The following is a 24,443-nucleotide window of genomic DNA, read 5'->3' on the forward strand; positions in this document are numbered from 1 at the left end:
TGCCTAACTCATATCTTTGTGTCTCTTACCTCCCTTACTCATTCATTCTGTAAACCTTTACTAGAGGCTGGGTACAGTCCAGCTTGGGCAACATAGTGAGACCTTGCTTCTTTTCCCCCGCAAAACATCCTTAGTAGAACCCATTCACTTTGGAACCCCAAGACCCAGACTTCCAATCTCCTTCTCCTGCGGAGAGGGTTGTCTGGGTGACTGAAGGAGTACATACACAGGCGTTTCAAAACTGGCTTTAAACATTCATCAGGGTGCCACATGAAGGATCTGGGGTAAGACACTGTTACATGGGTGAGGCTGAGGTACCCTGAGACACAAAAAACAAAGGGGGGGACCTGTGTGACAAAGCTGCTGGGGTGCCCCCACCCCTACCACAGAACAAGGGAGTAGAGTAGAGCCCCTCTCTGAAGGTCTCAGCACTATGTAGGAGCCAGTCCTCCCTTGGAGGTAGATCATCCAGAAGGGAACTTTGGAGCAGCTCCCACAGTGGCAGGGGCAGGCAGCGGCTTCCTTAGTGGTACTGCTGGTAGTTGGGATAACTTGCAGCTGAAGCTCCCTCTTTAGGTGTTAGCTGGTTAGGGTCATCCAAGAATGGGGGTGCTGGAGAAGGAAGAATGAGGTCATGAAGCGAGGAAGGGTGCAGAAGGCTGACAGTGCTCCCTGGCTCTCCCTGACCATTGCCCACCAGGTCCTCACCATTGCGGAACTGCTGAGCAGTATAGCGAGTGAGAAGGATGCCGACACCTTCAATGAGGGCCAACAGGATGCCCCCCATCATTGCAGAGCCCACCATGGCCAGCGGACCACCTGGAGGCAGAAAGAGATAGAACTGAGGAAGGGCCAGCAGCACAGGGAAAGGACTAGGATTGGGGCGGGGGCACTCACTGCGTGCGGCCAGCACAGCTCCAGTCAGTGCTCCACTAGTGATGGAGTTCCAGGGGTCTTCCTTGCCCCGAAGCTGTACAAGGCCACAGTCAATGGTAGAAAACAGTCCTCCCCACACTGCAAAGCTACCTGTAGGGGGATAGGATGCTAATCAGTCATTCCCAGAAATTCAGACAATCCACATATCTCAACATGTGGGAACTTCCAAGGTCTGAAACTAGTGAGAGAAAGGTGCTGAGGCTCTTAGGATTGGAAATATGGCTCAGGGTTAGAGAGCTTGCCTAGGGTTCTTAGGATTCCCTGCAAAGCAAGCATGCAGGCATGCACTAAACTAATAAAATAGTCAGATACATGAACATACAGTATTAATAAATAAATCAATAAACAAACAAAAATGACTAAGCTATGGTATAATTCCAGCACCAGGAAGGTGCAGGTACGAGGACTACAAAAAGTTAGACACCTATAGAGTGAAGAAAGCAGAGAGAGGATTTCTATGAGCTCGAGGCTAGCATGTTCTACAAAGTGAGTCCATGATAGCCAGGGCTACACAGAGAAACCTTGTCTAGGACTTCGGGGGACATAGTAGGTTGGAGAGTAACCTAGCCTATAGAAAACCATGGGTTACAAGCTCAACACCAAATACGAGAAGGAATAAAGTCCAGACATAGAGGCAGGTATCCTACAGAATACCCCATCTTTCTTACTGTGAATAGTCCTCATTGGATTGGGGCTCTAGTTATCATCAAAATAACTTTCACTTTTAGTTGTTAGATGGATAGGAGCAGAGTGACCTTCCATACAGCTTTCAATGAAGCAATTTCCACCCTTTAAATTCCCTGTGGAGCTGGGCTTGCCGGTGTACACCTGTAATCCCAGCACTCAGGGAAGCGGAGGCAGGTGGATCTCTGTGCGTTCCAAGTCAGCCTGATCTACAAAGGCCAGAGCAGCCAAGGCTACACAAAGAAACTCTGCCCTGAAAAACTAAACTAACTAAACAAATAAATAAATACCACATAGAGTTGGAGTTCTGGTTTTGATTTTAGGGGAAAGGAAAACAGGTTAGGAAAACCAGAATATAATATATATTATTAAACATTCATACTCTAGACACCCAAAATGCTTCAAAATCTACAACCTTTTGAGCATGGTCATGATATCAGAAACAGAAATTTTCATAGTTGACCTCAAGCAACATAAAACAGTAAAAATGCAGGAGAACTAAACATGATATTATATAATTAGGTGAGGTGGTGGGTAAGGACCTACAGTCCCAGCTACGTGGGAGGCTGAAGAGTCACATAAGGCAGATAGCTGGATCCTAAGGGTTTGAGACCAGCCTGGACACCATAGAGAGATCTATTTGTTGTTTTTGTTTTGTCTTGGTGGTGGTGGGGATGTACTTCGGGGTTTCACATATTAGTCAAGTACTTTACTACTGGGCTACATCCTCAATCCTGAGACCTCCATCTCTTCCTCCCTCTTTTTTGACACAGTATCTCATGTAGCCAAGGCTGGCCTCAAACTTGTTATGTAGCCAAGGATAATCTTGAAGATTGGATACATCTGCCTACATCTTTCAAATGCCAATATTATAAGTGGGCACTATCATACCCAGTTTTTATGCACCGCTGGGCATTGAACCCAAGACTTCATGCTACTAGGTAGGTGGTCTCTTAATAAAAAATGAAATATACAGTGTTGGGAATTTTTTTCAGTGATAGAACACATGCTCATTCTAACCCTACTACAAAAAAAAAAAACAACAAAACAAAATATATATCCATGTGTGTGTATATAGTATATAAAAGCTACAAAACTGATGCTAGAGTGCTTACCTAACATGTTGGAGATTTAATCGTCACTATCTCAAAAAAATTTTTTTAAAAGAGCTGGGCATGGCTTATATCTGTAATCTTAACTACTTGAGAGGCCAAGGCAGGATGACCTTGCTTTTAAGGCCAGCCTGGGCTATAGAGTGAGACCTGTTTAAAAAAAAAAAATATCCAAGATATGTAAATAATCTGAATACAGGGCTGGAGAGATGGCTCAGCAGTTAAAAGTACTGTCTGCTCTTCCAGAAGTCCTGAGTTCAATTCCCAGCTAGTACATGGTGGCTCACAACCATGTATAATAGGATCTGATGCCCTCTTCTGGCATGCAGGTATACACGCAAATAGAGCACTTATCTGTAAAATAAATAAATAAATCTTAAAAAAAATCTGTATACTAAACACAAGTGAATTCTATGTTTAGACTTGGATCTTAAACTATTCTCATTATACATATACATACTTTAAATTACTATAAAATCCAAAAGCCTCTGACATGTGAAACACTTCTGGTCTCAAGCATTTTGGATAGGAATACTCAACCTGCAGTTAAGATGTTTATTGAGGGCCCACTATGCCCTAGTATTTATTTGAGGTACTTTGTACTAGCAGACTTCTGCAACTTTAAATTAGTTAACATGATCAAAGGTCTCAGCATAGTAACTAGCGCTTAGAAAGTACTCTGTGGATTAATTTTTAAACTATCAATTGAACAGTCAATGTTATCATCATCACACAAGGTTTGGAGAAACAATGCTACTGGCATAAGGTCACCTAACAGGGAAGAGCCAGGACCTGGATTTAATCTGCTGAATACTTGAGGCTTGTTGGAACACATCTTTAATCCTGGCATTTGGAAGGAAAGAGGTAGAGGCAGAGGTAGAATCTCTGTGAGGCCAGCCTGATCTATAGAGTGAGTTCCTAGACAGCCAAAGCTGCATAGAGAGACCCTGTCTCAAAACAAACTGCAGATTACACAGTCTTGCCTTTCACACTGAACTGTTGGGAAACATCACCAAGCCAGGAAGTTCTGGTCAGACTTTAACAGTCTAGCTTCAAAGGATCAGCTACCCTCAAAGTTGCTCTCACAATTTATGTTCCCCCATGCTCCTCACCTCCAATCTGGGGTGCCCGGATCCTTACAGCATTGACACTACCTCTGAACCGGTGTGGAACTCCCTGGAGAAAGCAAGGAAAGGTGTCAGGAGAGGGGGAGGTAAGATCACTGGCAGGCAGCGTCTCTAGGCTTTATAAAAGGGCACTTTGTTAAGTGCATGCCTAGACTGAGCAAGGCCCAGGGTTCTTCTACTCCCAGAACTGCAACAAAAAGAGAAGAAGGCACAAGAAAGCTGTTACATGCATAGCAGCAGCCAAAGAACCAGGAAAATGGGGAGTAAATACAACAAAAAGTCTTAGAAGTAACTTGCTAATTACATTAATTTGTTCACTTGTTCATTCATTACAGTTTCAGACAGCAAAATGCAATCTAGAGCAGCAGTTCTCAACATGTGGGTCACAACCCCTTTTGGCCAAATGACCTTTTCACAAGGGTTGCCTCAGGCCATTGTTAAACACAGGTATTTACATTCACAACAGTAACAAAATTACAGTTATGAAGTAACAATGAAATAATTTTATTTTAATTTTTAACATGAAGAACTGCATTAAAGGGTCACAGTGTTAGGACCCTTTAGTTAGGCTGAGAACCACTGGGTGGTGGTGGCACATGTCTTTAATCCAAGCACTTGGGAGGCAGAGGCAGAAAATCTCTGAGTTTGACACCAGTCTGGTCTACAGAGCTAGTCCCAGGACAGCCAGAGCTACACAGAGAAACTCTTGTATCAAAAAAATGCAAGTATCTGCTTTGATACACTGCTAGGCAGAGTCTTTCAGAGGCCTTCTATGGTAGGTTCCTGTACTATTTCTTGTTTTCTCCTACTTCCAATGTTCATCCCATTTGTCTTTTTAAGTGAGGATTGATCATCTTACCCCGGGGCCTCCTCCTTGTTTAGCTTCTCTAGGTGTACAGATTTTAGTATGTTTATCCTATCTTATAGGTCTAGTATCCACTTATAAATGCTGAGACTCATAACTGAACCTTGGGCAGAGTACAGGGAATCATATGAATGAAGGGAGAGTTATTATGGCCCAGAGAGGACAGGAGTTCCACAAGGACCAAATATATCTGGGCACAGGGGTCTTTTCTGAGACTGACTCTCCTACCAAGGACCATGCATGGATATAACCTAGAACCTCTGCTCAGATATAGCCCATGGCAGCTCAATATCTTAGTGGGTTCTATTGTAAGGGGAACAGGGACTATCTCCGACATGAACTCAGTGGCTGGCTCTTTTACCTCTCCCCCACCCCCCCATGAGGGAGGAGCAGCCTTGCTAGTCCACAGAGGAGGACATTGCAGCCAGTCCTGATGAGACCTGATAAGCTAGGATCAGATGGAATTGGAGGAGGACCTCCCCTATCAGTGGACTTAGAGAGAGGCAGGGAGGAGATGAGGGAGGGAGGGAGGGTTTGGGATGAAAAGAGGGAGTGGGCTACAGCTGGGATACAAAGTAAATAAACTGTAATTAATATAAAAAATAAAAATTTAATTTAAAAAATTGCAAGTAAATAAATAAAAGAAAGTAGGGAAAAGGACGGTTGAGATCCACTACTCTCGAGGAAGTAGAATAATTAAGAGTGTATTTTTAGCTTGTAGGCTAGCAGGATGGTGGCACCTGGTTCTATTCCTTATAGTAAAAAAGAAAAAAAAATGAGGGCATGATATGTGTGAAGACCCCCAAGAATGAGAAATATGGACCAAAATCTAGTAAAGAGAGTTCCATGAACTGAGAGGACAATTCAGAGCCAGACATAAAAGTTGCAGAATCCAAGGGTGTTGGCAGATGCCTGTAATTCCAGTACTTGGAAAGCAGAGACAGGAGGATTTGAAGTTCTGTGCCAACCTGTGCTACATAAAAAAAAACTGTTGTGTGTCTGTGTGATAAGTACCTAGGAATGTGTGTGTGTGTGCGTGGGGGGGTGAACATGGAGGTCAAAGCAGGATCTTAGGGGAACTACTACTGCTTTTTGCCTTGAGACAAAGTATCTTACTGAACCAACTTCAGGCTAAGCTGACTAGCCAGCAAGGGTTTGGGATATGCCTGCCTTGTGTCCCACCCCTTATAATACTGGAGTTGTAAGCAAAGGCAGGCAAGGTGCAGGATATTTGTGAACTGTAAAAATCCTGTTTATTGTAAACAGGTGATTATGGTGTGGTTCACCCAGCCCTTGCACATACCTTTAATTCATGAGCTCTTTGTATACCAGATCTAATAAAGTTAACCCTAGGTCAAGAAGTAGAGCAAGAAACCAGCTGACGGGGATTAAAGAGTAGAAGGGACTTTGAGTTGAGAGGTATTTAAGACAGCATAGAAAAGAGCTTTTAGCTCAAGCTCTAGCTTTAGCTAAGGCTTCAGCTCCTCAACTCCCTGGCTTTTTGAGCTTTGAACCAGCAAGCCTTCGGCATTGGGTTTTTTGGTCTTTTCCTCCTGGGCTGTCAGTTGAGCTAGTAAGCCTTCTGGGTTTTTTTCCATCTGGACCTGAGCTGAGAAGGAAGATCAGCTGAGTACTTTCTCTGCCTCTCTGAGCTACCAGGTTTTTCCCCTGGCATCTGGCTCCTGACTTCTTATTGGTAAAATAGAACAGTTGGAATTTTCATCATTGTTTTTAACAACACAGGCATGCCTGACTTTTTATATAGGTGTTGTGCAAGCAAACTCAGGATCTCAAGCTTGCAAAAACAAGTGCTCTTATCCACTGAACCTTAGCCCTTCAGGGGTAGGGAGCCTGGGGGGGGAATTATAGTTCCCTCTTTCAATTTAAAAGCTGCTCTATCAAACTCCTGTCATTTTCCTATACAGAGATTTTGCCCCTGAGACAGGGTTTCTCTGTGTAGCCTTGACTGTCCTGCACTCACTTTGTAGACCAGGATGGCCTCAAACTCACAGAGATCCACCTGCCTTTGTCTCCCAAGTGCCCATATATAAAGGATTTTTAACCCAGAGTCTGTCTTGAGGTAAAATGTAATGGCGCATACACATTTAAGATTCAATGCTAACTTTTTTCTTATTCTTATTCTGATGCTGAGAATGGAATCTAGGACCTCTCTTGCTTAATCAACTGTTCTACCACTGAGCTATATACTACCTTCCCATAATACTGTTTCTGACAGTACAGTATTTTCACAGAGCTCCAGCTGGATAGTTGAAGAAAAGATTTCCTCAAATCCTATATCCAGGAGCCAGGCCCAGCAAAGTAGGTGAATAAGCAACAGAATAAGTAAGTATGCTCAAAGCAGTATTCTATGTCAGCAAGACTGCAGACTCCCACACCACTGGGGGAAGACCCAACTCACAACAGGGGCGTTGCGAAAGCCCTTGATAGCCTGGAAGACTCCACCACCAATGACACCCATAGTGAAGGCTCCACCGCAATCATCTACAATTCGCCATGGGCTGCAAAGCAGGAAGGAAAAGACTGGGTTAATGTGAGACCCTGCCATGACTGGATGCCAAAATGGGATGCTCATGACTGATAAGAAACACCTCAGATAATAATAAATTACTTCTATCAGTTGTTACATGCCCCATAAAGCTTTGAAAGTAAAGCCAGACATGGTTCTGCATACCTGTGTAAATCACAACACTTGGGAGGCTGAGACCAGAGGATCATGAGCTTGAGTCCAACCTAGGCTATAAATGGAGACTCTGTTACCCCCAAAAAGGTTTGTGCTGGGTATGGTGGCACACGCCTTTAATTCCAGCACTCTGAAGGCAGAGGAAAGTAGATCTATATGCTTGAGGTCAGCATAGTCCACTCAAAGAGTTCCAGACCACCCAGGGCTCTATAAAGTGAAATTATATATATAATATATATATATATATATATTATATATATATATAAAATCTGTGGAGCAAAAGTGAGAAAATATTTTTCTTTCATTCTCTCTCTCTTTTTTTTTTTTTTTGAGATGGTGAAGGAGGTTGTCTCACTACAAAGCCTTCCAAATGTTGGGCTTATTACTGGCAGAATAGTACTCTTGATTACAACCAATCATCAATCAAACTGTTTTTGTTAGTATCGAAAATCAAATGCGTCAGATGGAAGGGGAGAAGGACCTCCCCTATCCGTAGACTTGGAGAGGAGCATAGGAGGAGATGAGGGAGGGAGGATGGGATTGAGAGGGAAGGAGGGAGGAGACTACAGCTGGGATACAATGTGAATAAACTGTAATCAATACAAAAAGTAAAAAAAGAGAGACAATATATAAATAAAATGAAATAAAAAGTATAAAAAAATCAAATGGATTGGTCAGTACAAAGGGTTGGCACGTTTCTGTAAAGTGTTAAGTAGCTAAAGTTATTAAAGTAAAGCAAAAAAAGCACATCCAAGAAAGCTATGTGACTTATGTCCTTTTAAACCCTAAAACGGAAAAAAAAAATCAAAAGACGGTGAGGAAGAGCCAGGCCTCATCTCCTAGCCCACAGTGGGTTCACACATGCCCTGTCCAGGGTCAAAAACCAGCTTGGGAAAAGCCAGGCGAGACAACCCAGTGCGTTTTGGCTCTACGCCTCTCCTCGCCTGCCGCCAGAATGGATCGGCCCAGTGTTTCTCTTTTGGCTCACAAAAAGGGTCTAGGAGAACATTCAGGGGAACAGTGGGTTAGTCTGTCCCACACCACACCTACTGGGACACTCTACTGTGGCGGTTTTTTAACGAAGTCCGAGAGGGAGGATCCCCGCCCCCACCGGACCCGCTGAGGCAGTCAAGTTTCTAAGCCTCCCTCGTCAGGGACTTGGCAGGGTAACCCTTGCCTTCCCCGCCCGCCTCCCGCGATTGGCCTGGGCGTCGCAGGGACTGTCCCGAAGCCTGTGCCACGGCCGTACCAAGGTTCGCGAGCATACTCTTCCATGGCGACAGCCTTTGGCCCGGAGCAGTCGTTCTCACTAGCGAGCCACTCCCCTCTCCCCGCTCACCAGCGTGAAGGCGTCGCAAGTAGGCCAAGGAAACAATTGGCTTTCCTGTTGACGTAACGCCAAAGACGTACTCTTATTGGCCAGCCGTGCTGGCCACTTCCGTTCTCTGCCAGCCTTGGAGTCGAACGGTTAACTGCAGCTGTGAGGAGCGTTCTTGCGGTTTATAAGAAGAGCCCTTCGATATTGGTAAGCATAGTGACAACAAGGGAGACAGACTTTGGCTCTGGTAATGCCGGGGTGGAAGCCTTCTTTTAAAGCTAAAGAGGATGATCGCATTTTTGCACCCCCATCCTAGCACCTTGGTTCCTCCCATGGTGCGGACTTGGAGAAACGTTGGGTGATCCCATTTCTGGGTCGTGGGTGTGCTGCACTTGGTCCCTGAGGCGATAGGTGGAGCCTTGGCCTGGAGAGGAAATGGTCTTAAGTGCATCCGGTCTCCATTGCCGGAGTTAGAGTTCTAGTGTGGTACTAGTTCTGGCCATACTGTTAAAAATCTCTTTCATCTTTTAGCATCCATTTTCGTTCTGTTCTTCTAGCTACTGGTGCATTTAGGTAGGTGGGGATCAAATGAACACACGCAGAAGGGTGGTGCATGGTTACTGAATATACAGAATGAAATGTTCGTTGGATTGGGCCTTCAGAGCCGTCTGTCTGTTTAGGTCTGGTCAGCAATCCAAAATGCCGCTCCCTGTTGCACTGCAGACCCGCTTGGCGAAGAGGGGCATCCTCAAACATCTGGAGCCTGGTGAGAAAGCTAAAACCAGTTGGATCTACCATGTGCCATTGTTAACAGACGTTCTGTTATTTATTCTCTTCTCTATTGTGCCTCTTCTTCTCCGCCCCCGCTCCCACTACCGACCATGCACAGTCGAACCCAGGTGCATGCTATGGAAGTGCTCTACCATCATCCCCAGCCCAAAAGCTCACACCTTTTCCCCCCACGTGTTGCTGAAGTTAAACCAAAGCTCTTGGATGAGCTCTACTATTTAGGTACATCTCCTTGACCATTAGTTTTTGTCTTGTTTTTTTGTTTTTTCGAGACAGGGTTTCTCTGTATGAAATTTGTTTTTCATACTAGATACCTTGCATGGTCTGGCAGGCCTCACATTGTCAATGTCATTTTCTGATAACCATTACTACTGCATGGTAAGTATTATGTGAAGTCTAAGGCTGGAAAAACAAGATAGAGTTTAATTTATGAATCAAGTGCTCGCAGTGGCATGTACTCAGCTACTGAAGGGGCTGAGATACAAGATGGCTTGAGCCCAAGAGATCAAGGCCAGACATGGCAATTGGCAAGACGCCAGTCTTTGAAAAATAAAGCTAAGTGTGATGGCATGCTCCTGTCATCCCAGCAATGCAGAGACTGAGGCAGGAGGATCACAGGTGACAGCCTGTTTAGGTAATTATTCCAGGCCAGATATATATTTTTTAATACATACACCAGAAAATAACAAAGTAAATCTGTAGGACTGACTACATTAATTAATTAATTAACTTTTAAGACATGGCCTTACTTTGTGCTTCTGGCAGGCCCGGAACTCATTATGTATTTCAGTCTTCCCTAAGGCTAGGATTAAAGGTGTCCACTACCACACTGGGCCAGTATTTATTTAATAAAAATGACATGTGATAGCAGCCTCCTATGTGCCATATACAGTGGCAAGGTGTTGGTGCTGTTAAGATTTATTTCTTTTACGAGTATGAGTGTTTTACCTGCATGTACACCTGTATACCAGAAGAGGGCATCAGATCCCAGTATAGATGGTTGGGAGGCATCATGTGGTTGCTAGGAATTGAATTCAGGTCCTCTGGAAGAACAGACAGTGCTCCTAACCACTGAGCCATCTCTCCAGCCCCAGTGCTGTATGGTTTATCTCAGCAGAAGTACTGTGGTGATGCGGATGATAACTTACTAACATTTCTTTGGGCTGCCTAAGTGTCTGACACATATGGTATGCTAACAGTCAAAAATGATTACCTGTCAGATTTACGGAATTACTGGCTGATAACTACAAATTATTGCCAACAATAATAAATGTGGCATGCGTTTTGACCTATATGGTGTGTCAGGCAATGGAAAGTGCATCATGTTATTGTATGGATAACTGACATCTACCACTTTGGGCCAGACATACACTTTGTGCCCAATAGTGCTAATAATAAACATTGATATATTTTTCTTGGTGGTGCAGAGATATTAATCCAGGGTTTCAGGAAAACTCTGTATCATTCATGTTTCTTTTAAATCTTTTGAGTCCACTACTGAGAGTGCATGCTTGCTTGCTTATTGATTGATTGATTGATTGATTGATTAAGTGGTTGGTTTTTCCAGACAGGGTTTCTCTGTTGTAGCCTTGGCTGTCCTGGACTCACTCTGTAGACCAGGCTGGCCTCGAACTCCCAGAGATCTGCCTGCCTCTGCCTGTACCCATGTGTCTGGTGAGAATGTTTGTTTTATTAGCAATATGGACAATCATACCTAGCATCTCTTTTGGTGTCACTGTGACACTGCTGGCATATGCGTTTTATTGCTAATTATGGCCACGTTTGTGGGCCTACCGATAGCCCACAATAGGCATTGAACTGATAATAGACAGCATTTTTAAAAAATCTTTTATCTTTGGTTTTTTTTTTTTTTTCTGAGACATGGTTTTCCTGTGTAGCCTTGGCTGTCCTGGACTCACTTTGTAGACCAGCCTGGCCTCAAACTCCTCAAACTCATAGTAATCAGCACAGCAATCCCTGAGTGCTGAGATAACAGGCGTGTGCCATCACGCTTGGTTTAATAGACAACATTTTTATTCTACTATCACTAAACATCTGCTGCAGGCTTGTTATATATCAGTCCTTAAGAATAGAGTCAGAGCAATGTTTCAATTAGTTCCTTGATATCCAACATACAGGACTCAAAATCCCATCACAGTTCAGAAGGTGAACTAGTTAGCTGTTATTATAGGTAACTCCCCTGCTGTTCAAACCCATTTATTTAATTTAAGTAGGTTTGGATAATAGTGCCACGTGGGATCTGAACCCAGGAATTGATTGGATGTCGTTGTGTCTGAATATTCTCTATCAACGCTGAGCACATGCCTCTAACTGTGCATTCCATGTATAGTGATGTGAATGCCTTGCCCTTAAGCCCTGAGTATAGTAGAACACACACACACATCAGATTTGTTTTTTTTTCTTTTGAGACAGGATTTCTCTGTGTAGCCTTGGCTATCCTGAACTCACTCTAGACCAGGCTAGCCTGGTCTTCACAGAGATCCACCTGCCTCTGCCTCCCAATTGCTGGGATTAAAGGAATGCAGCACCACTGCCTGGCTTCACACCAGGTTTTTTATTTTTTATTTGTTTTATTTATTTTTTTACTGAGTATCTTTATTTTTATTATTAGTTACATTTTATTAACTCTGTATCCCAGCTGTATCCTGCTCCCTCATTCCCTCCCAATCCCACCCTCCCTCCCTCTTCTCCTCCCTGCCCCTTTCCAAGTCCACTGATTGGGGAGGACCTCCTCCCCTTTCATCTGATCCTGTTTTATCAGGTATCTTCCGGACTGGCTGCAAAGACCTCCTCTGTGGCCTAGCAGGGCTGCTCCTCCCTTGGGGGGTGGGGAGGTCAAAGAGCCTGCCATTGAGTTCATGTCAGAAATAGTCCTTGTTCCCCTTACTATGGGAAACCAATTGGTTACTGAGCTGCCGTGGGCTCTATCCGAGCAGAGGTTCTTGGTTATATCCATACATGGTCCTTGGTGGAGTATTAGTCTCAGAAAAGACCCCTGTGCCAATATATTTGGTCCTTGTGGAGCTCCTATCCTTTCCACATCCTTTCATACAAACTCCCCCTTCTTTCATATGGTTCCCTGCACTCTGCCGAAGGTTTGGTTATAAGTCTTAGTATCTGCTTTGATACACTGCTCACACCAGGTTTTTAAACTGCCTTTCTCCTTCCCCATTCTTCCAGAGCCAGAGGAAGAGATTATTGCTGAGGACTATGATGATGATCCTGTTGATTATGAGGCCACCCGATTAGAGGGCCTGCCACCGAGCTGGTACAAGGTGTTTGACTCTTCTTGGTGAGCCTATCATCATATAGGTGGGAGGGACAGCTGGCCTTGCCCTTCCTGTGTTATCCCTTATTGTGCGGTTGATAGGGAAGAGATGTACATATAGAGGCATGGAGAAGATCTAGGCAGAGGTTTGGCAGACAGTTGGTATAAGGGACCATCTGTGCTAACATTCTCTTCTCTCTCACTGCCCGCAGTGGACTCCCATACTACTGGAATGTGGAGACAGACCTTGTGTCCTGGCTCTCACCACATGACCCCAACTTTGTCGTCACCAAATCTGCCAAGAAACTCAGGAACAGTAATTCAGGTGAGTTGGCAAAGACAGGGATGTGTCAGTGATTCTTGCAGTCTCAGAGAGGGGCTGAGGAGACCATATGTGGAAGAGAGGGTCTGCAGCACTTCTATGTTACCATAGATGCTGAGGAGAAGTTGGACCGGAGTCATGAGAAGCTGGACAGAAATCATGAGAAGTCAGATCGGAGTCATGAGAAGCCAGATAGGAGCCATGACAAGGCAGACCGAAACCAAGAGAAGCCTGAGCGAGAACGAGAGCGGACGTACGACAAAGTGGACAGAGAGAGAGATCGGGACAGGGAACGGGATCGGGAACGGGGGTATGACAAGGCAGACCGCGAAGAGGGCAAAGACAGACGCCATCATCGCAGAGAGGAGCTGGCTCCTTACCCCAAGAGCAAGAAGGGTAAGTGGATCATGTTAGGATTTGGATGAGTCAAGTGAGGTACCAGGGCACAGAATGTACAGTATGCATGCCTAGACCTGGGCTTCTGTAGGGTGTTGTGAGCTGCGATAGCCACCAGTACCTCTTTTTCTTGGGAGAAGGGGCTTAGTGACCAGGGACTCCTTCGGTCTCAAGGGAAGAACTTGCACTGCTACTTGTTTCTATAGCAGTGAGCCGGAAAGATGAAGAATTAGATCCCATGGACCCCAGCTCATACTCAGATGCACCCCGGTAAGTGAAACCCTTTGTCGATCCTTTTGTAAACTGTACCCTTCTCTTTTGTCTCTTCCTTCCCATTTTTTAATCTTGAGCAGCTAAGGGATGTCCACTACACCCTCTTCCTGTCCTCTAATTCTCTGTTATCCCCAGGGGCACATGGTCAACAGGATTACCCAAGAGGAACGAGGCCAAGACGGGGGCTGACACAACAGCAGCTGGGCCCCTCTTCCAACAGCGGCCATACCCTTCCCCGGGGGCTGTGCTCCGCGCCAATGCCGAGGCTTCCCGAACCAAACAGCAGGACTGAGCCTTTGTTCCCTGTAGCTTTGGCAGTTTGTCTGTCTTTCTTCCGTGTGGCTCTGGGGATAGAACCCATAGTTTTGCACATGCTGAATTATTCTACCAGTGAGCTACACTCCCGGCCCCCTTGTTTCTAATAGCTTTTTTTTTTTTTTTTTTTTTTTTTTGTGGATCATATCCATGAGGCTTGAGTGCTCTCTTTGTTCATTCTTTCCAATGCAAGTTGACAAGGTGTAAAACATTTTATTTGTAGAAACTCACCTAAGAAATACTGCAAAGGTAGCAGAAGTTGAGGTGGGCCCATTAACAGGTTAGTCATGAAAGCCTATGTGGGGCAGGGCTGGTGGGGACAGGGAGGTCCCATGCCTCCCTCACCACACCCCTAATACTGATAAGTTTAGTCCCAGCTGGACCAGGGCAAGAAGGGAGAACGAAGGCAGGCCTGTGTCTTCAGTTCCAGCAGCTACGAACCCTTCACCTTGGTGAGCAACCTGTGGTGAAAATGGGAAGGAAAGAAAAACACAAAAAGCTGGGGTGGGCTAGCAGGTGGGTATCCTGAGCAAGGGAGGGTGGTGATAGTGAGCTAGTAATCCTGGGGTTAATGATGGTGCTTGTGTGGAAAGAGCAGGCCCCTGCATCAGAAAGCTACACATGGACTAAATAAATACAACATCTTTATTTGGCATTGGGTATACTGACATTTGTTCATTACAGTTATTTAGAAAACAAACAAAAAATCAGAACAAATTAATCAAAAATAAAGATCCAATGGCCCTATTTACATATAGCAAAGACAGCCCAGGCACCTTCCATGCGTGCACTTTATGCTCGCATGCACACATACATACACGCACACATACACACACATCTGGGATACAGTTAGGGAGTTAATAAGCTTTGGGGAGTGCAGGGGTACAGGTTCCATGATTCATCAATTCTAACACCCACCATGAAGTAAGGGTGTTTTAAACAGCTAAAAAATGGGATGGGCAGCTTTATTTTTCCTTTCTGGCTGTTTCAGAAGATAATCCTTCACCTCTGCCTCTTCAGTTACCCAGGATTCAGCCACTTCAAGGACCTCCCCTCCCCATTTTCCAAACACTCTGGATCATTGAGCTGATTATTTCACAGATCCCCAAACTATTGAAATGCAAATGGCACTTACTACACCCTCCCCAATATGAGCTAATACGAAATTCTCAGCTTGTGCCTCTCCTCACTCCAGGCACTTACAACAGGCCAATCATCAAGGATCTCTGTACCAGGGAAACTGCCCCAAAGCCACATCAGAGACCAAGCTATTGACATGATCCAGGGTGATGGTGCAGGAGAGAAGGCCTCATACAATAAGAAATGGAACCCCACAAGTAGTCATTAGTTGTTACTGAAGAACTGCAGGGCTTTTGTCCAGTCTGCAGGATGGCTGGAATGGACTGTCTCAGGCACGAGACAGGCCATCTTCAGCAGAGTGGAGAAAAGCCTGGAATAGCAGTATGCCAACCCTCTTCCTAAAGAGGTTAACCTGGGGCACAGGAAGCAGCTCTAAAAAGCTCCTCCAGGAGAGGGGAGTCCATCTACCAGGAAGTGGACATGTGACATTCAGCCCTAGTTCCATATCTCTCTAGAAGTATGGGACAAAAATAAAACAAAACAACAAAAAAAAACACCTCCAACCCCACAAGAGTCAGGCCCTGGCAACAATTTTGGACCTGCAGAAGCCCAACCCACTCCAACCCAACCCCCTGCCCTGTGTCCCCCAACAACCACCAGCTCTCATTTTACCAGCACTGACTTTGGCAGAAAGGGCTCCGTGATGAGGTCTCCTCGAGAAGACAGCTGCGGTGGGGGTGGCTGCCCAGGAGGCTGCTGGTGAATGCAGGGCCCAGAGGCAGAGGCAGAAGTGGAAGCTATGGCTTTGACTGCACCTCGGGGAAGGCTGTAGAGGTAGACGGCACCAATGACGAGCCCAGCGCCAAGGGCAAATAATGGGTCCAGGTGGAAGCCAAAGAGGCGAATGGAGGCAACAGTGGAGAGTACAATGGACAGGGAGGTGGCAAAGCCCTTGAGGATATTGTCAGCATACTTGACAACGACAGCTACCAGGAGCCCACCAAAGGCTTGGTTTAGTACCACACCCCAGACAGCAGGCGTGTAACCAAAGAAGAAGCCTTGATGGGCCACAGCAGTGCCCTCAGCCCACCACAGCCCCACCAGGCCCAGAGCTGTGCCAAAGAGGCCAAGCTGTAGGTTACGCAGCCACACGGAGCCTGAGCTGCCTTTGAGGATATTCTCAAAGTAGACACCTGCAAAGCCTGAGGAGAGACAGGAGGCCACGACAGCTGCTAGGCCTGCCCCGGGGTTCTGATCCAGTGGCCGTGGGCCACCCCCACCAGCTTGCTGTGCCTGGACAATGGCAACACCAGTGAAGAGCAGCACTAGGGAGCCCCACTGCAGGCGGGAGAGACTGCGGTTCAACATGAGCACGGAGAACAAGGCTGTAGTCAGGATCTTCAGCTGATATGTCACCTGCAAGTTGCATGTGGAAGGCACTGAGGGCTGGTCCCAACTCTCAGAAAGTGCAAGGGGTGGAGGGACAGTACCCACTGTAGGCTTCTGGGCACAATGAAAAGGATAAGGTAGGGCATATGGCAATAAAACTAACCAGCCATTGACCACTGACTAACCTGTGGCTACCAAGATACCAAAGACCCTTCCAGATAACTAAGGGATGTAGTTTAACCGGTAAAGTGCTCACCTAGCATACACAGACTGCTGGATTCCATCCCCAGCGCCATATGAACCAGGTGCAGAAGCAAACACCTGTAAGCCCAGCACTCGGGAAATGGACAGTAATCATTGGCTATGTAGAAACTGGGCTAGAAATCATCTCAAAAAAACAACCTCCCAGTGAGTTACAAAAGGGTAGCTGTGCCAGGAAATCCCAAGCCATACCCAAATCTAGATCAACCCAATCCCATTTTCCTAGCTATGTGATAGGGACAAATCACTTGTCTTTTCTGAGACCTAGTATCATCTCTGTAAAATAAGGCTGATGTATATAAAACATCTCCACGGCAGGTGTGGTGGCACATGCCTTTAATCCCAGCACTCAAGAGGCAGAGGCAGGCAGATCTCTGTGAGTTCAAGGCGAGCCTGATCTACAGAGCAAGTTGCAGAACAGCCAGGGCCACACAGAGAAACCCTGTCTTGAAAAATATAAGAACCTCCAAATAGGTAATGAATAAGTAGAAAGCTTTGTGATAAGGGATGTCTTCAAATAAATCAACCACAACAAGGCCAGAAAATATTTATAGATTCCTATGTATTTGTCCACTGTGCATCTGTGCACTATATCAGAATTTATTATTTAATCTTCACAACTACCATGGAACTGGACAGCACTATAACCTTCAATTTAATGATGAGAAAACTAGACATGGTGGCACATGACTGAAATCATAGCACTTAGGAGTTAGAATAAGAATCATGAGTTCAAGACCAGAGTGACCTACACAGCAAGACCCTGTCTCAAGAACCAAAGAAAAGAGTAAAAGCTGAAGATACAGCTTAGCTAGTAGTTTTGCTCAGCATGCGCAAAATGCTAGGTTCAGAATGTCCCTAGCACCTCATAAACAAGGCACAGTGTCACACATCTATAATCCCAACACTTGAGTGGTTGAGGCAGGAGGATCATAGGTCATCATCTGTTACATAACGAGTTCAGAGTCAGCCTGGGCTACATGAGACCCTGTGTCAAAGAAAACAAATGAAATAATAAAATGATGGGCAAATAAAAGCACAGAAAGGTAAGTGACTGACCACCCCCACTCCCAAATCATGCACCTACAAAGCAGTAGCACTGGGATTTGAACCCAGGCAACGTTGCTATAGCATCTAGGATTGAATGAATACAATCTAGGATTGTATTCATTCATTCACTCTTCACTTTTTCAAGACAGGGTTTCTCTTCCATAGTCCTGGCTGCCCTGGACTCACTTTGTAGACTAAGCTAGCCTCAAACTCAGAGATCCAATACCTCTGCATCTCTAAGTGCTGGGATTACATATGTGTGCCACTATTGCCCAGTCTGTGTTCTGCCTACATGTATGTCTGCACAGCACATGTATGCATAGTGCTTTGGGGGTCAAAGAGGTCATCAGATCCTCTGAAAATGGAGCTACAGATGGTTGTGAGCAGTCACATGGCTGCTGGGAATCAAACCCAGGTTCCAGGTCCCATAGAAGTGCAGCCAGTGTTTATACTGCTCCAGCCCCAAGAAACAGTTTCTTTATGTAGTCCAATCTGTTCTTGAAGCACAAAGCCTCCTGCTTCAGACTCTTGAGTGCTGGCTGCAGGTATATGCCAACATGTCTGGGCCCAGGTATATTTTCAGCTATCCAAGCATCTCTCCTGTTCCCAATTTTGACACATGAGGAAACCAAAGTTAAGGGAGTTCTCTGAAAGTGACATCATTTTTGCTCTTTGCATACCATCTCCCTCCTTCCATCTAGATCTCCCTCCTACTTCCCTGGAGGTTATGCTGGGCTGGGGACTTACCTGGAAAGTGGCAGCTGGCAGGTTGGTGATGGCTACATACTGGAGGTTATTCTGCAAGGTATAGATGAGAGAGGGAACCGCGAGCTTGAGTGTGTCCACATACTGCACCAGGACAGCCTCATGGAGGAAGAGAACCAGGTGCTTCACATTACCTATAGGGGAGAAGGGGCTGCTGAAGGGTGGGACTAGGCTTGCCTCCACTCTCTACCTCCTAGTCTTGCCTTCTACCATCACTGAACTACTCCCCTCCTGCCTGCTCTCGTGCAGTTTCTTCTCCAGTACAACAATGCCAATAAGAGCGCTTGCTGAGCTTGGCATGGTGGTGCATGCCTTTTATCCCAGCACTTGGGAAGCAGAGGCAGGCAGATCTTTGTTAATTTGAGGCCACCCTGGTGTACATATTGAATTCCAGGATAGCCGGGGCTACAGAGTGAGACCCTGTCTTTAAAAAAAAAAAAAAAAAGCCTTTCTGATACTCAACTTAATGGCTGCAAAAAGGGATGGGGATATAGTTTAGTGGTGGGGTGCTTGCCTAGTAGATGTGCCCCCAGGTTCTACCCTAACACCGTAAGAAAAGACAAATAATCGTAACAAAACTATTATCCATTCCACTATGCCTGCTAATCAAGCAAATTTCACCCACCTGAGATCTGCCTCCCCTGGCATAAGCGCATTCAGGGTGAACACTCACCATGTTTATACAATAAAATAATCACCAGTACCTAGAAGCATGTGACATAGAGGTTCTTTGTTCCCAAGCTGATGTATACGACTATCTTTCAGAAGGGAAGTTTTACACTTTTTTGTTTTGTGGTGGTAGGGCCTCACATGCCACTGAGCTGCATATCCATCATTAAGACTTTTAGATATCCTGACTCCGTGGTCCATGAGCCACTGGAGGACAGAGTCCATTTCCCATCCAAACAGATCTTTTTATAAGCCCTAGATACATTAAAAAGCTGCCCTTGCCCTATGGATAAATAATGGTTTTTCATTCTTTCTTCTCTGTTAAGCCTGAGCTGGTATACTTAGAAGACAGCAACTGATGATGGGTATGTGTCTCTTTCTATCACTCTCCACCTTATTTTAAGGCTATTTTTATTTTAGGTATATGAATGTTTGTACATGTATGTATGTATACATATGCATGCATGTATGAGTGTGTACTATATGTGTGCATTGCCCAAGGAGGCCAGAAGTGGTCATCAGATCTTCTGAAAACTGGGGCTACATACTGGAGGTTATTCTGCAAGGTATAGATGAGAGAGGGAACCACGAGCTTGAGTGTGTCCACATACTGCACCAGGATGTTAGCCACGATGTGGGTGCTGGAAATAGAATATGGGTCCTCTGGAAGATGAGCCAAATATTTTAACTGTTGGGCCATCTCTCAAGCTGTACCTTATTTTTATTTTTTTAAAAAATTATGTGAATATGTGTGTCTCTAGAGGTCAGAGGTATTAGATCCCGTGGAACAAGAGTTATAGGAGGTTGTGAGGCACTTGATATAATTGCTAAGAACTGAGTTCAGCCTCTGGAAGAGCAGTCTGTGCTCTTAACTACTGAACCATCTCTCCACCTTATTATTTTTTCTTTCTTTTTTCTTTTGGAATTTCGAGACAGGGTTTTTCTGTGCAGCCTTGGCTGTCCTTCGACTTGCTCTGTAGACCAGGCTGGCCTCAAACTCAGAGATCCACCTGCCTCTGCCTCCGGAGCACTGGGATTGAAGGCGTGCAACAGAAATGCCTGGCTCTTCCCCCTCCCCCAAGACAGGGTTTCACTGTGCATAGCACTTGCTGTCCTACAACTAGCTCGATAGACAGCCTAATTCTGTCTCCCAAGGATTTAAGGCAGGCACCCCCACCACTACCTGCCTTCACCTTATTTTTTGAGACAGGGCTGCACATTTCAGTTAGACTGGCTAGTCAGGGAGCTTATGGGACTGGCAACCTCCAACCTTGTGCCTGTCCCCTGCATCCTGTCCCTGAACTCACAGAGATTAGATGCATGCCATCACGCCTAGTTTTGATGGGGGTTCTGTAGCTTAAAGTAGGTCTTCTTTCTTGCACAGCAAGCATTTTACCCATGATGCCATCTTCCCAGCCCCTATTGTTTTCTTTCGCATGTGTGTGTCTGCTGGGTATTGAACCTACAGCCCTGAACAAGCTAGGCAAGTGCTCTACAGCTGAGCTACATTTCCAGCACTTTATTTGTATTGCCAGTGACATATGTGTGCAAGTGTGAGCATGCATATTCCATGGTGCAAGTGTGGAGGTGAAGGACAACTTAGAGGCTGAAGTCATTTCTCTCCTTCCATCACTGGTTGTGACAGAGCTCAGTTATCAACACTGCATAGCTAGAGCTTTTACCTGCTAAGCCGTCCTGCCCGTCCTATGTTTTGAGACTAGGTCTTACAATGTTAATCAGGCTAGTGATGAACTTATGATATTCTGATCTCAGCTTCTCAAGGAGCTGAGATTACAGGCCTACATTTTTTTGGTGGTTTGGAGTTTTTTTGCTTGTTTTATTTTGAGACACTCTTGCTTCAGCCCATGAAGGCTTGGAACTTATGATCCTCCTGCCTTCTACATGCTGGGTGTACAGGTTTGAACCACCACACCCAACTTTGTTGTCTATTTTTTCCATGTATGATTTTTGTCATACTTGTTTTTACTGAGATAGAATTTCAGATATTTCAGGCTGTCCCTAAACTTACTATGTAGCCAATGATGACCTTGAATTTCTGATGCTACTGCCTCAGATTATAGGCATTTGCCACAACTTGCTTATGTGGTGCTGGATATCAAACCCACAGCTTTATATGTGCTAGGCAAGTACTCTATCAACTAAGCTACACCCCCAACTCTAGGTATTATACTTTCATTTACTTATTGCTTTTTTTTCTTTTTCTTTTTCTTTTTTTTTTTTTTTTTTTGCTTTTTCTTTCTTTTTTGTCTTGAAATGGAACATTAAATGTTGCTCAAGATAACCTTGAGTTCATAGAATTTACTGATCCTGTCTCAATACACTGAACAGCTGTGGTTACAAGTGAATGACATAGCCAGGCTTAGTGGCATACACCAAGCCTGAGTTCAAGGTCAGCCTGGTTTACAGAGTGAGTTCCAGGACAGCCAGGGCTACACAGAAAAACCCTGTCTTGAAAACAAAACCCAAAAAACAAACAAACAAACCACCCAAGTGTAGATATGTAAAAGATACACAGATTAGCTAGCCACTTGATGCGGCTTCATGACAGTGTTGCCAAGAGTTGATTAATTGTGAACCTTAATAATGCATAGAAGTATATGTTTACTATTTTATTATCTTCCTGATTGTGTGTGTATGTATTATGATGGAATTCTCTGTTACAAAGTTTTTCTTTCTTCCTTTTTTTTTTTGAGATAATGTAGCCTAGGTTAGCCTTAAACTTCCCATGTTATCATGACTTCCTGCTCTTCCTACATCCTCCTTCCAAGCACTGAGTGTTCCATTGCCTTGTGGGTAGACTATCTCACTACTGGGGTTCCCAGGCCTGAAGAATATAGAGATAGAGATGAAACTTCACAAAGCTGGAGTGGCAGGCAAGCTTAGATGTACTTACATATTCCCCAAGCAGTTTCAGATGCACTAGTATACTAGTATACTCTCCAGATGTGCTTACACACTCAACTTAGAGGGCCCCACCAACCAACCCCTTCCCTGGCTCATACCCCTCTTTTGTGCGAAGAGCAGCAGGAGACAGGTAAGACCTTTGAGCACTTCAGCCATGACCACAGCAGTGGTGGTAAAGAAGCGGTCCCCAGGCAATGTGCGAGCATAGCGGATGCTAAGGATGAGGGAGGCATTCTGGACCACCAGCACAGCTAAGGATATGTACTTGAGGCGCCGGTGAGCTGCAGGGAGTGAAAGGAACATAGGAGAAGGGTGGGGTCAGAACGTACTGTGGCATGGCCACCCACTGCACCCCTCTTCCCTCCCAGCCACTGGGACTTCCTTTGCCTGCTCCTCCTGACTCAGTGAGGGTCTGATCCCTACCTGTTTCCACACCCTTAGCTACTGGCAAAAGGTGTCAAGACAGGGAGAAGTGGACCCTACTCTTCATCTGAAATCCTTGTAAGGTGTGAGGAAATGACAAGGGCAGACCCTGGACACACGTATTTGTGTCTTCTCCTTCCCCTGGGAAGCAACTTTTTCTCAGACAGCATTCCCAATATTTAGTGAATGCTTACAGTATGGCTATCACTGGACTAAGGGATTCACATCACTAGATCTCTGAAGGTACTATGAAAAAAATCCATTTTGTGGATGAGCAAATTGAGGATTTCTACGACGTGAAAAACTTGGAGGACTGTCCCATAAACTAAACAATATCCCAATATAATGAATGAGACATTGTTTAAGATGTTCACCTCCTAAGGTTGTTCTATTTTCCATCTCATATAATGGCTACCTCAATCGTCTGACTACCTTAATCACATAAGGAAACACTTCCCTCCTCCATATGGTCTACACTCCCTCTGCTATACACCCTCCTCCTAGCCAATGAATAATTCTTTGTTCTACCCACACTCACAATGAGCTCTTTCTGCTATACAGAAGCACTTAGCAATCTCAGAATGTTCTTTCTCTGACCGATAAGGAAGAAACTCTCCCACCTCAACCTAAATAGAATTATCTCCATTTGGAAGGGGCATCCTCAGAACATTCTCTCCATGAAATGAAGGACAGCTTCATGCTCAAAATGGATCCACTAGTCATACAAGGAAGCATGTGCCCCACCCTGACAATTTATAAGGTCTCTTTATAAGAAAGAAGCCACCTCCCTAAGTAAGAATCGTCTATCCCTTCTATAAGGAAAAACTCCCACCCTCAGGATTGTCTCTCCCTTCCACGATTAAGGATCCCCCACCCCAGAACATTCTCAATGGTTTTAGCCTCCTCAAAAAGAAATTCCCTACACATTCACAATAATAGTCTTTATTTCCAAATCCAGGACCCCCACAATTACCCACAGAACTACCGATTCCTGCCCTCACTGCAACATACAATGGTCTGTTCTCTCCTCCCTTTTTCCCACAACACACACGTAGGTTCCTTTACAGGAGATAACGCTGTCACTTCAGTTAAGGATTATTCCACCCCCAAGGATCCCGACCTCCACCCTGCCAACTACGCTGCTTCAGGCCCTCTCACCCGCTGTGGCGGAACCGGGTTCCAGTGCTCCCGCGGACACGGCCCCTGGCCCGGCCGCCGCGGTAGATGCGCCAACCCCAACCGCTGCCATGTTGGCATCTGCCCGTCCCGTCCCCTCGGCAACAGCAGGCTACTTCCGTATCCATCACGTCCGCTTCCGGACCGCCGGAGTGGAGGGCGGGGCATTAGATAAGAATCGGGAGATCGTGTTCTTAACCCTTTCCAAGTTTGACTCTGAAATGGTCGTTTCGGGTTCCCGAATTCCACCAAAACTGGAGAACCAGGGAGCCACAGACCCAGTCTCCTTCCGGCAGCCTTTGCACAGCTGTAGCACGCTCGTGACTCTAGACCCAGCCCCCACCTCGCCGTTGGCCGGCCTCACAGACCCCGACTGTCTAAACCACTTGCCAAAACCTTTCCATGGTTCCATTGGTTCCGTTGCTCTGCCATCTCGGCTTTTTATTGGAACACTCATACTGCGCCACCCTTCTCGCATCAGAATTAATTCTAGTCCTTTCTGCCAGCCACGTCCCGCCCTCCAAGGGCTGAGGCCAACTGGGAGGAACGGGACTTTCGAGAAGGCGGGACAAGTGAAC

The 24,443-nt window shown here is 45.5% G+C and overlaps 3 protein-coding genes across 6 annotated transcripts; 1 reads left to right on the forward strand and 2 right to left on the reverse strand.

The window, feature by feature from the left end:
* Positions 1 to 229: 229 nt before the first annotated feature.
* Positions 230 to 8,778, reverse strand: Timm17b (translocase of inner mitochondrial membrane 17B). The gene is made up of 6 exons (XM_055597505.1): positions 8,675 to 8,778; positions 7,144 to 7,243; positions 3,845 to 3,908; positions 898 to 1,026; positions 709 to 819; positions 230 to 612 (listed from the first exon to the last, which is right to left on the reverse strand). The coding sequence occupies exons 1-6, from the start codon at positions 8,698 to 8,700 to the stop codon at positions 524 to 526; spliced, it is 519 nt and encodes a 172-aa protein (XP_055453480.1). The 5' UTR covers positions 8,701 to 8,778; the 3' UTR covers positions 230 to 523.
* A 70-nt stretch (positions 8,779 to 8,848) lies between these two features.
* On the forward strand, positions 8,849 to 14,782 carry Pqbp1 (polyglutamine binding protein 1). 3 transcript variants are annotated; one of them, XM_055597503.1, is made up of 7 exons: positions 8,849 to 8,950; positions 9,424 to 9,509; positions 12,734 to 12,845; positions 13,034 to 13,146; positions 13,255 to 13,539; positions 13,749 to 13,809; positions 13,948 to 14,782. In XM_055597503.1, exons 2-7 carry the CDS (start codon positions 9,443 to 9,445, stop codon positions 14,102 to 14,104), a joined length of 795 nt encoding a protein of 264 aa, XP_055453478.1. In that variant the 5' UTR covers positions 8,849 to 8,950; positions 9,424 to 9,442; the 3' UTR covers positions 14,105 to 14,782. The 3 variants fall into 3 exon arrangements, with proteins under 3 accessions (XP_055453478.1, XP_055453476.1, XP_055453477.1); XM_055597501.1 differs by having other exon boundaries at positions 8,850 to 8,950; positions 13,746 to 13,809; XM_055597502.1 differs by lacking the exon at positions 8,849 to 8,950 and adding an exon at positions 9,188 to 9,316 and having other exon boundaries at positions 13,746 to 13,809.
* Positions 14,325 to 23,980, reverse strand: Slc35a2 (solute carrier family 35 member A2). Of its 2 annotated transcripts, none has more exons than XM_055597500.1 (5): positions 23,848 to 23,980; positions 22,365 to 22,547; positions 18,655 to 18,806; positions 15,890 to 16,033; positions 14,325 to 14,588 (listed from the first exon to the last, which is right to left on the reverse strand). In XM_055597500.1, the coding sequence occupies exons 1-5, from the start codon at positions 23,936 to 23,938 to the stop codon at positions 14,469 to 14,471; spliced, it is 690 nt and encodes a 229-aa protein (XP_055453475.1). In that variant the 5' UTR covers positions 23,939 to 23,980; the 3' UTR covers positions 14,325 to 14,468. The 2 variants fall into 2 exon arrangements, with proteins under 2 accessions (XP_055453475.1, XP_055453474.1); XM_055597499.1 differs by having other exon boundaries at positions 14,514 to 14,588; positions 15,890 to 16,623; positions 23,848 to 23,979.
* Between the last annotated feature and the right edge of the window lie 463 nt (positions 23,981 to 24,443).

The sequence above is a fragment of the Psammomys obesus genome, unplaced genomic scaffold (assembly GCF_907164565.1).
Source record: "Psammomys obesus unplaced genomic scaffold, mPsaObe1.curated_primary_1811, whole genome shotgun sequence".
Lineage (NCBI taxonomy): Eukaryota > Metazoa > Chordata > Mammalia > Rodentia > Muridae > Psammomys > Psammomys obesus.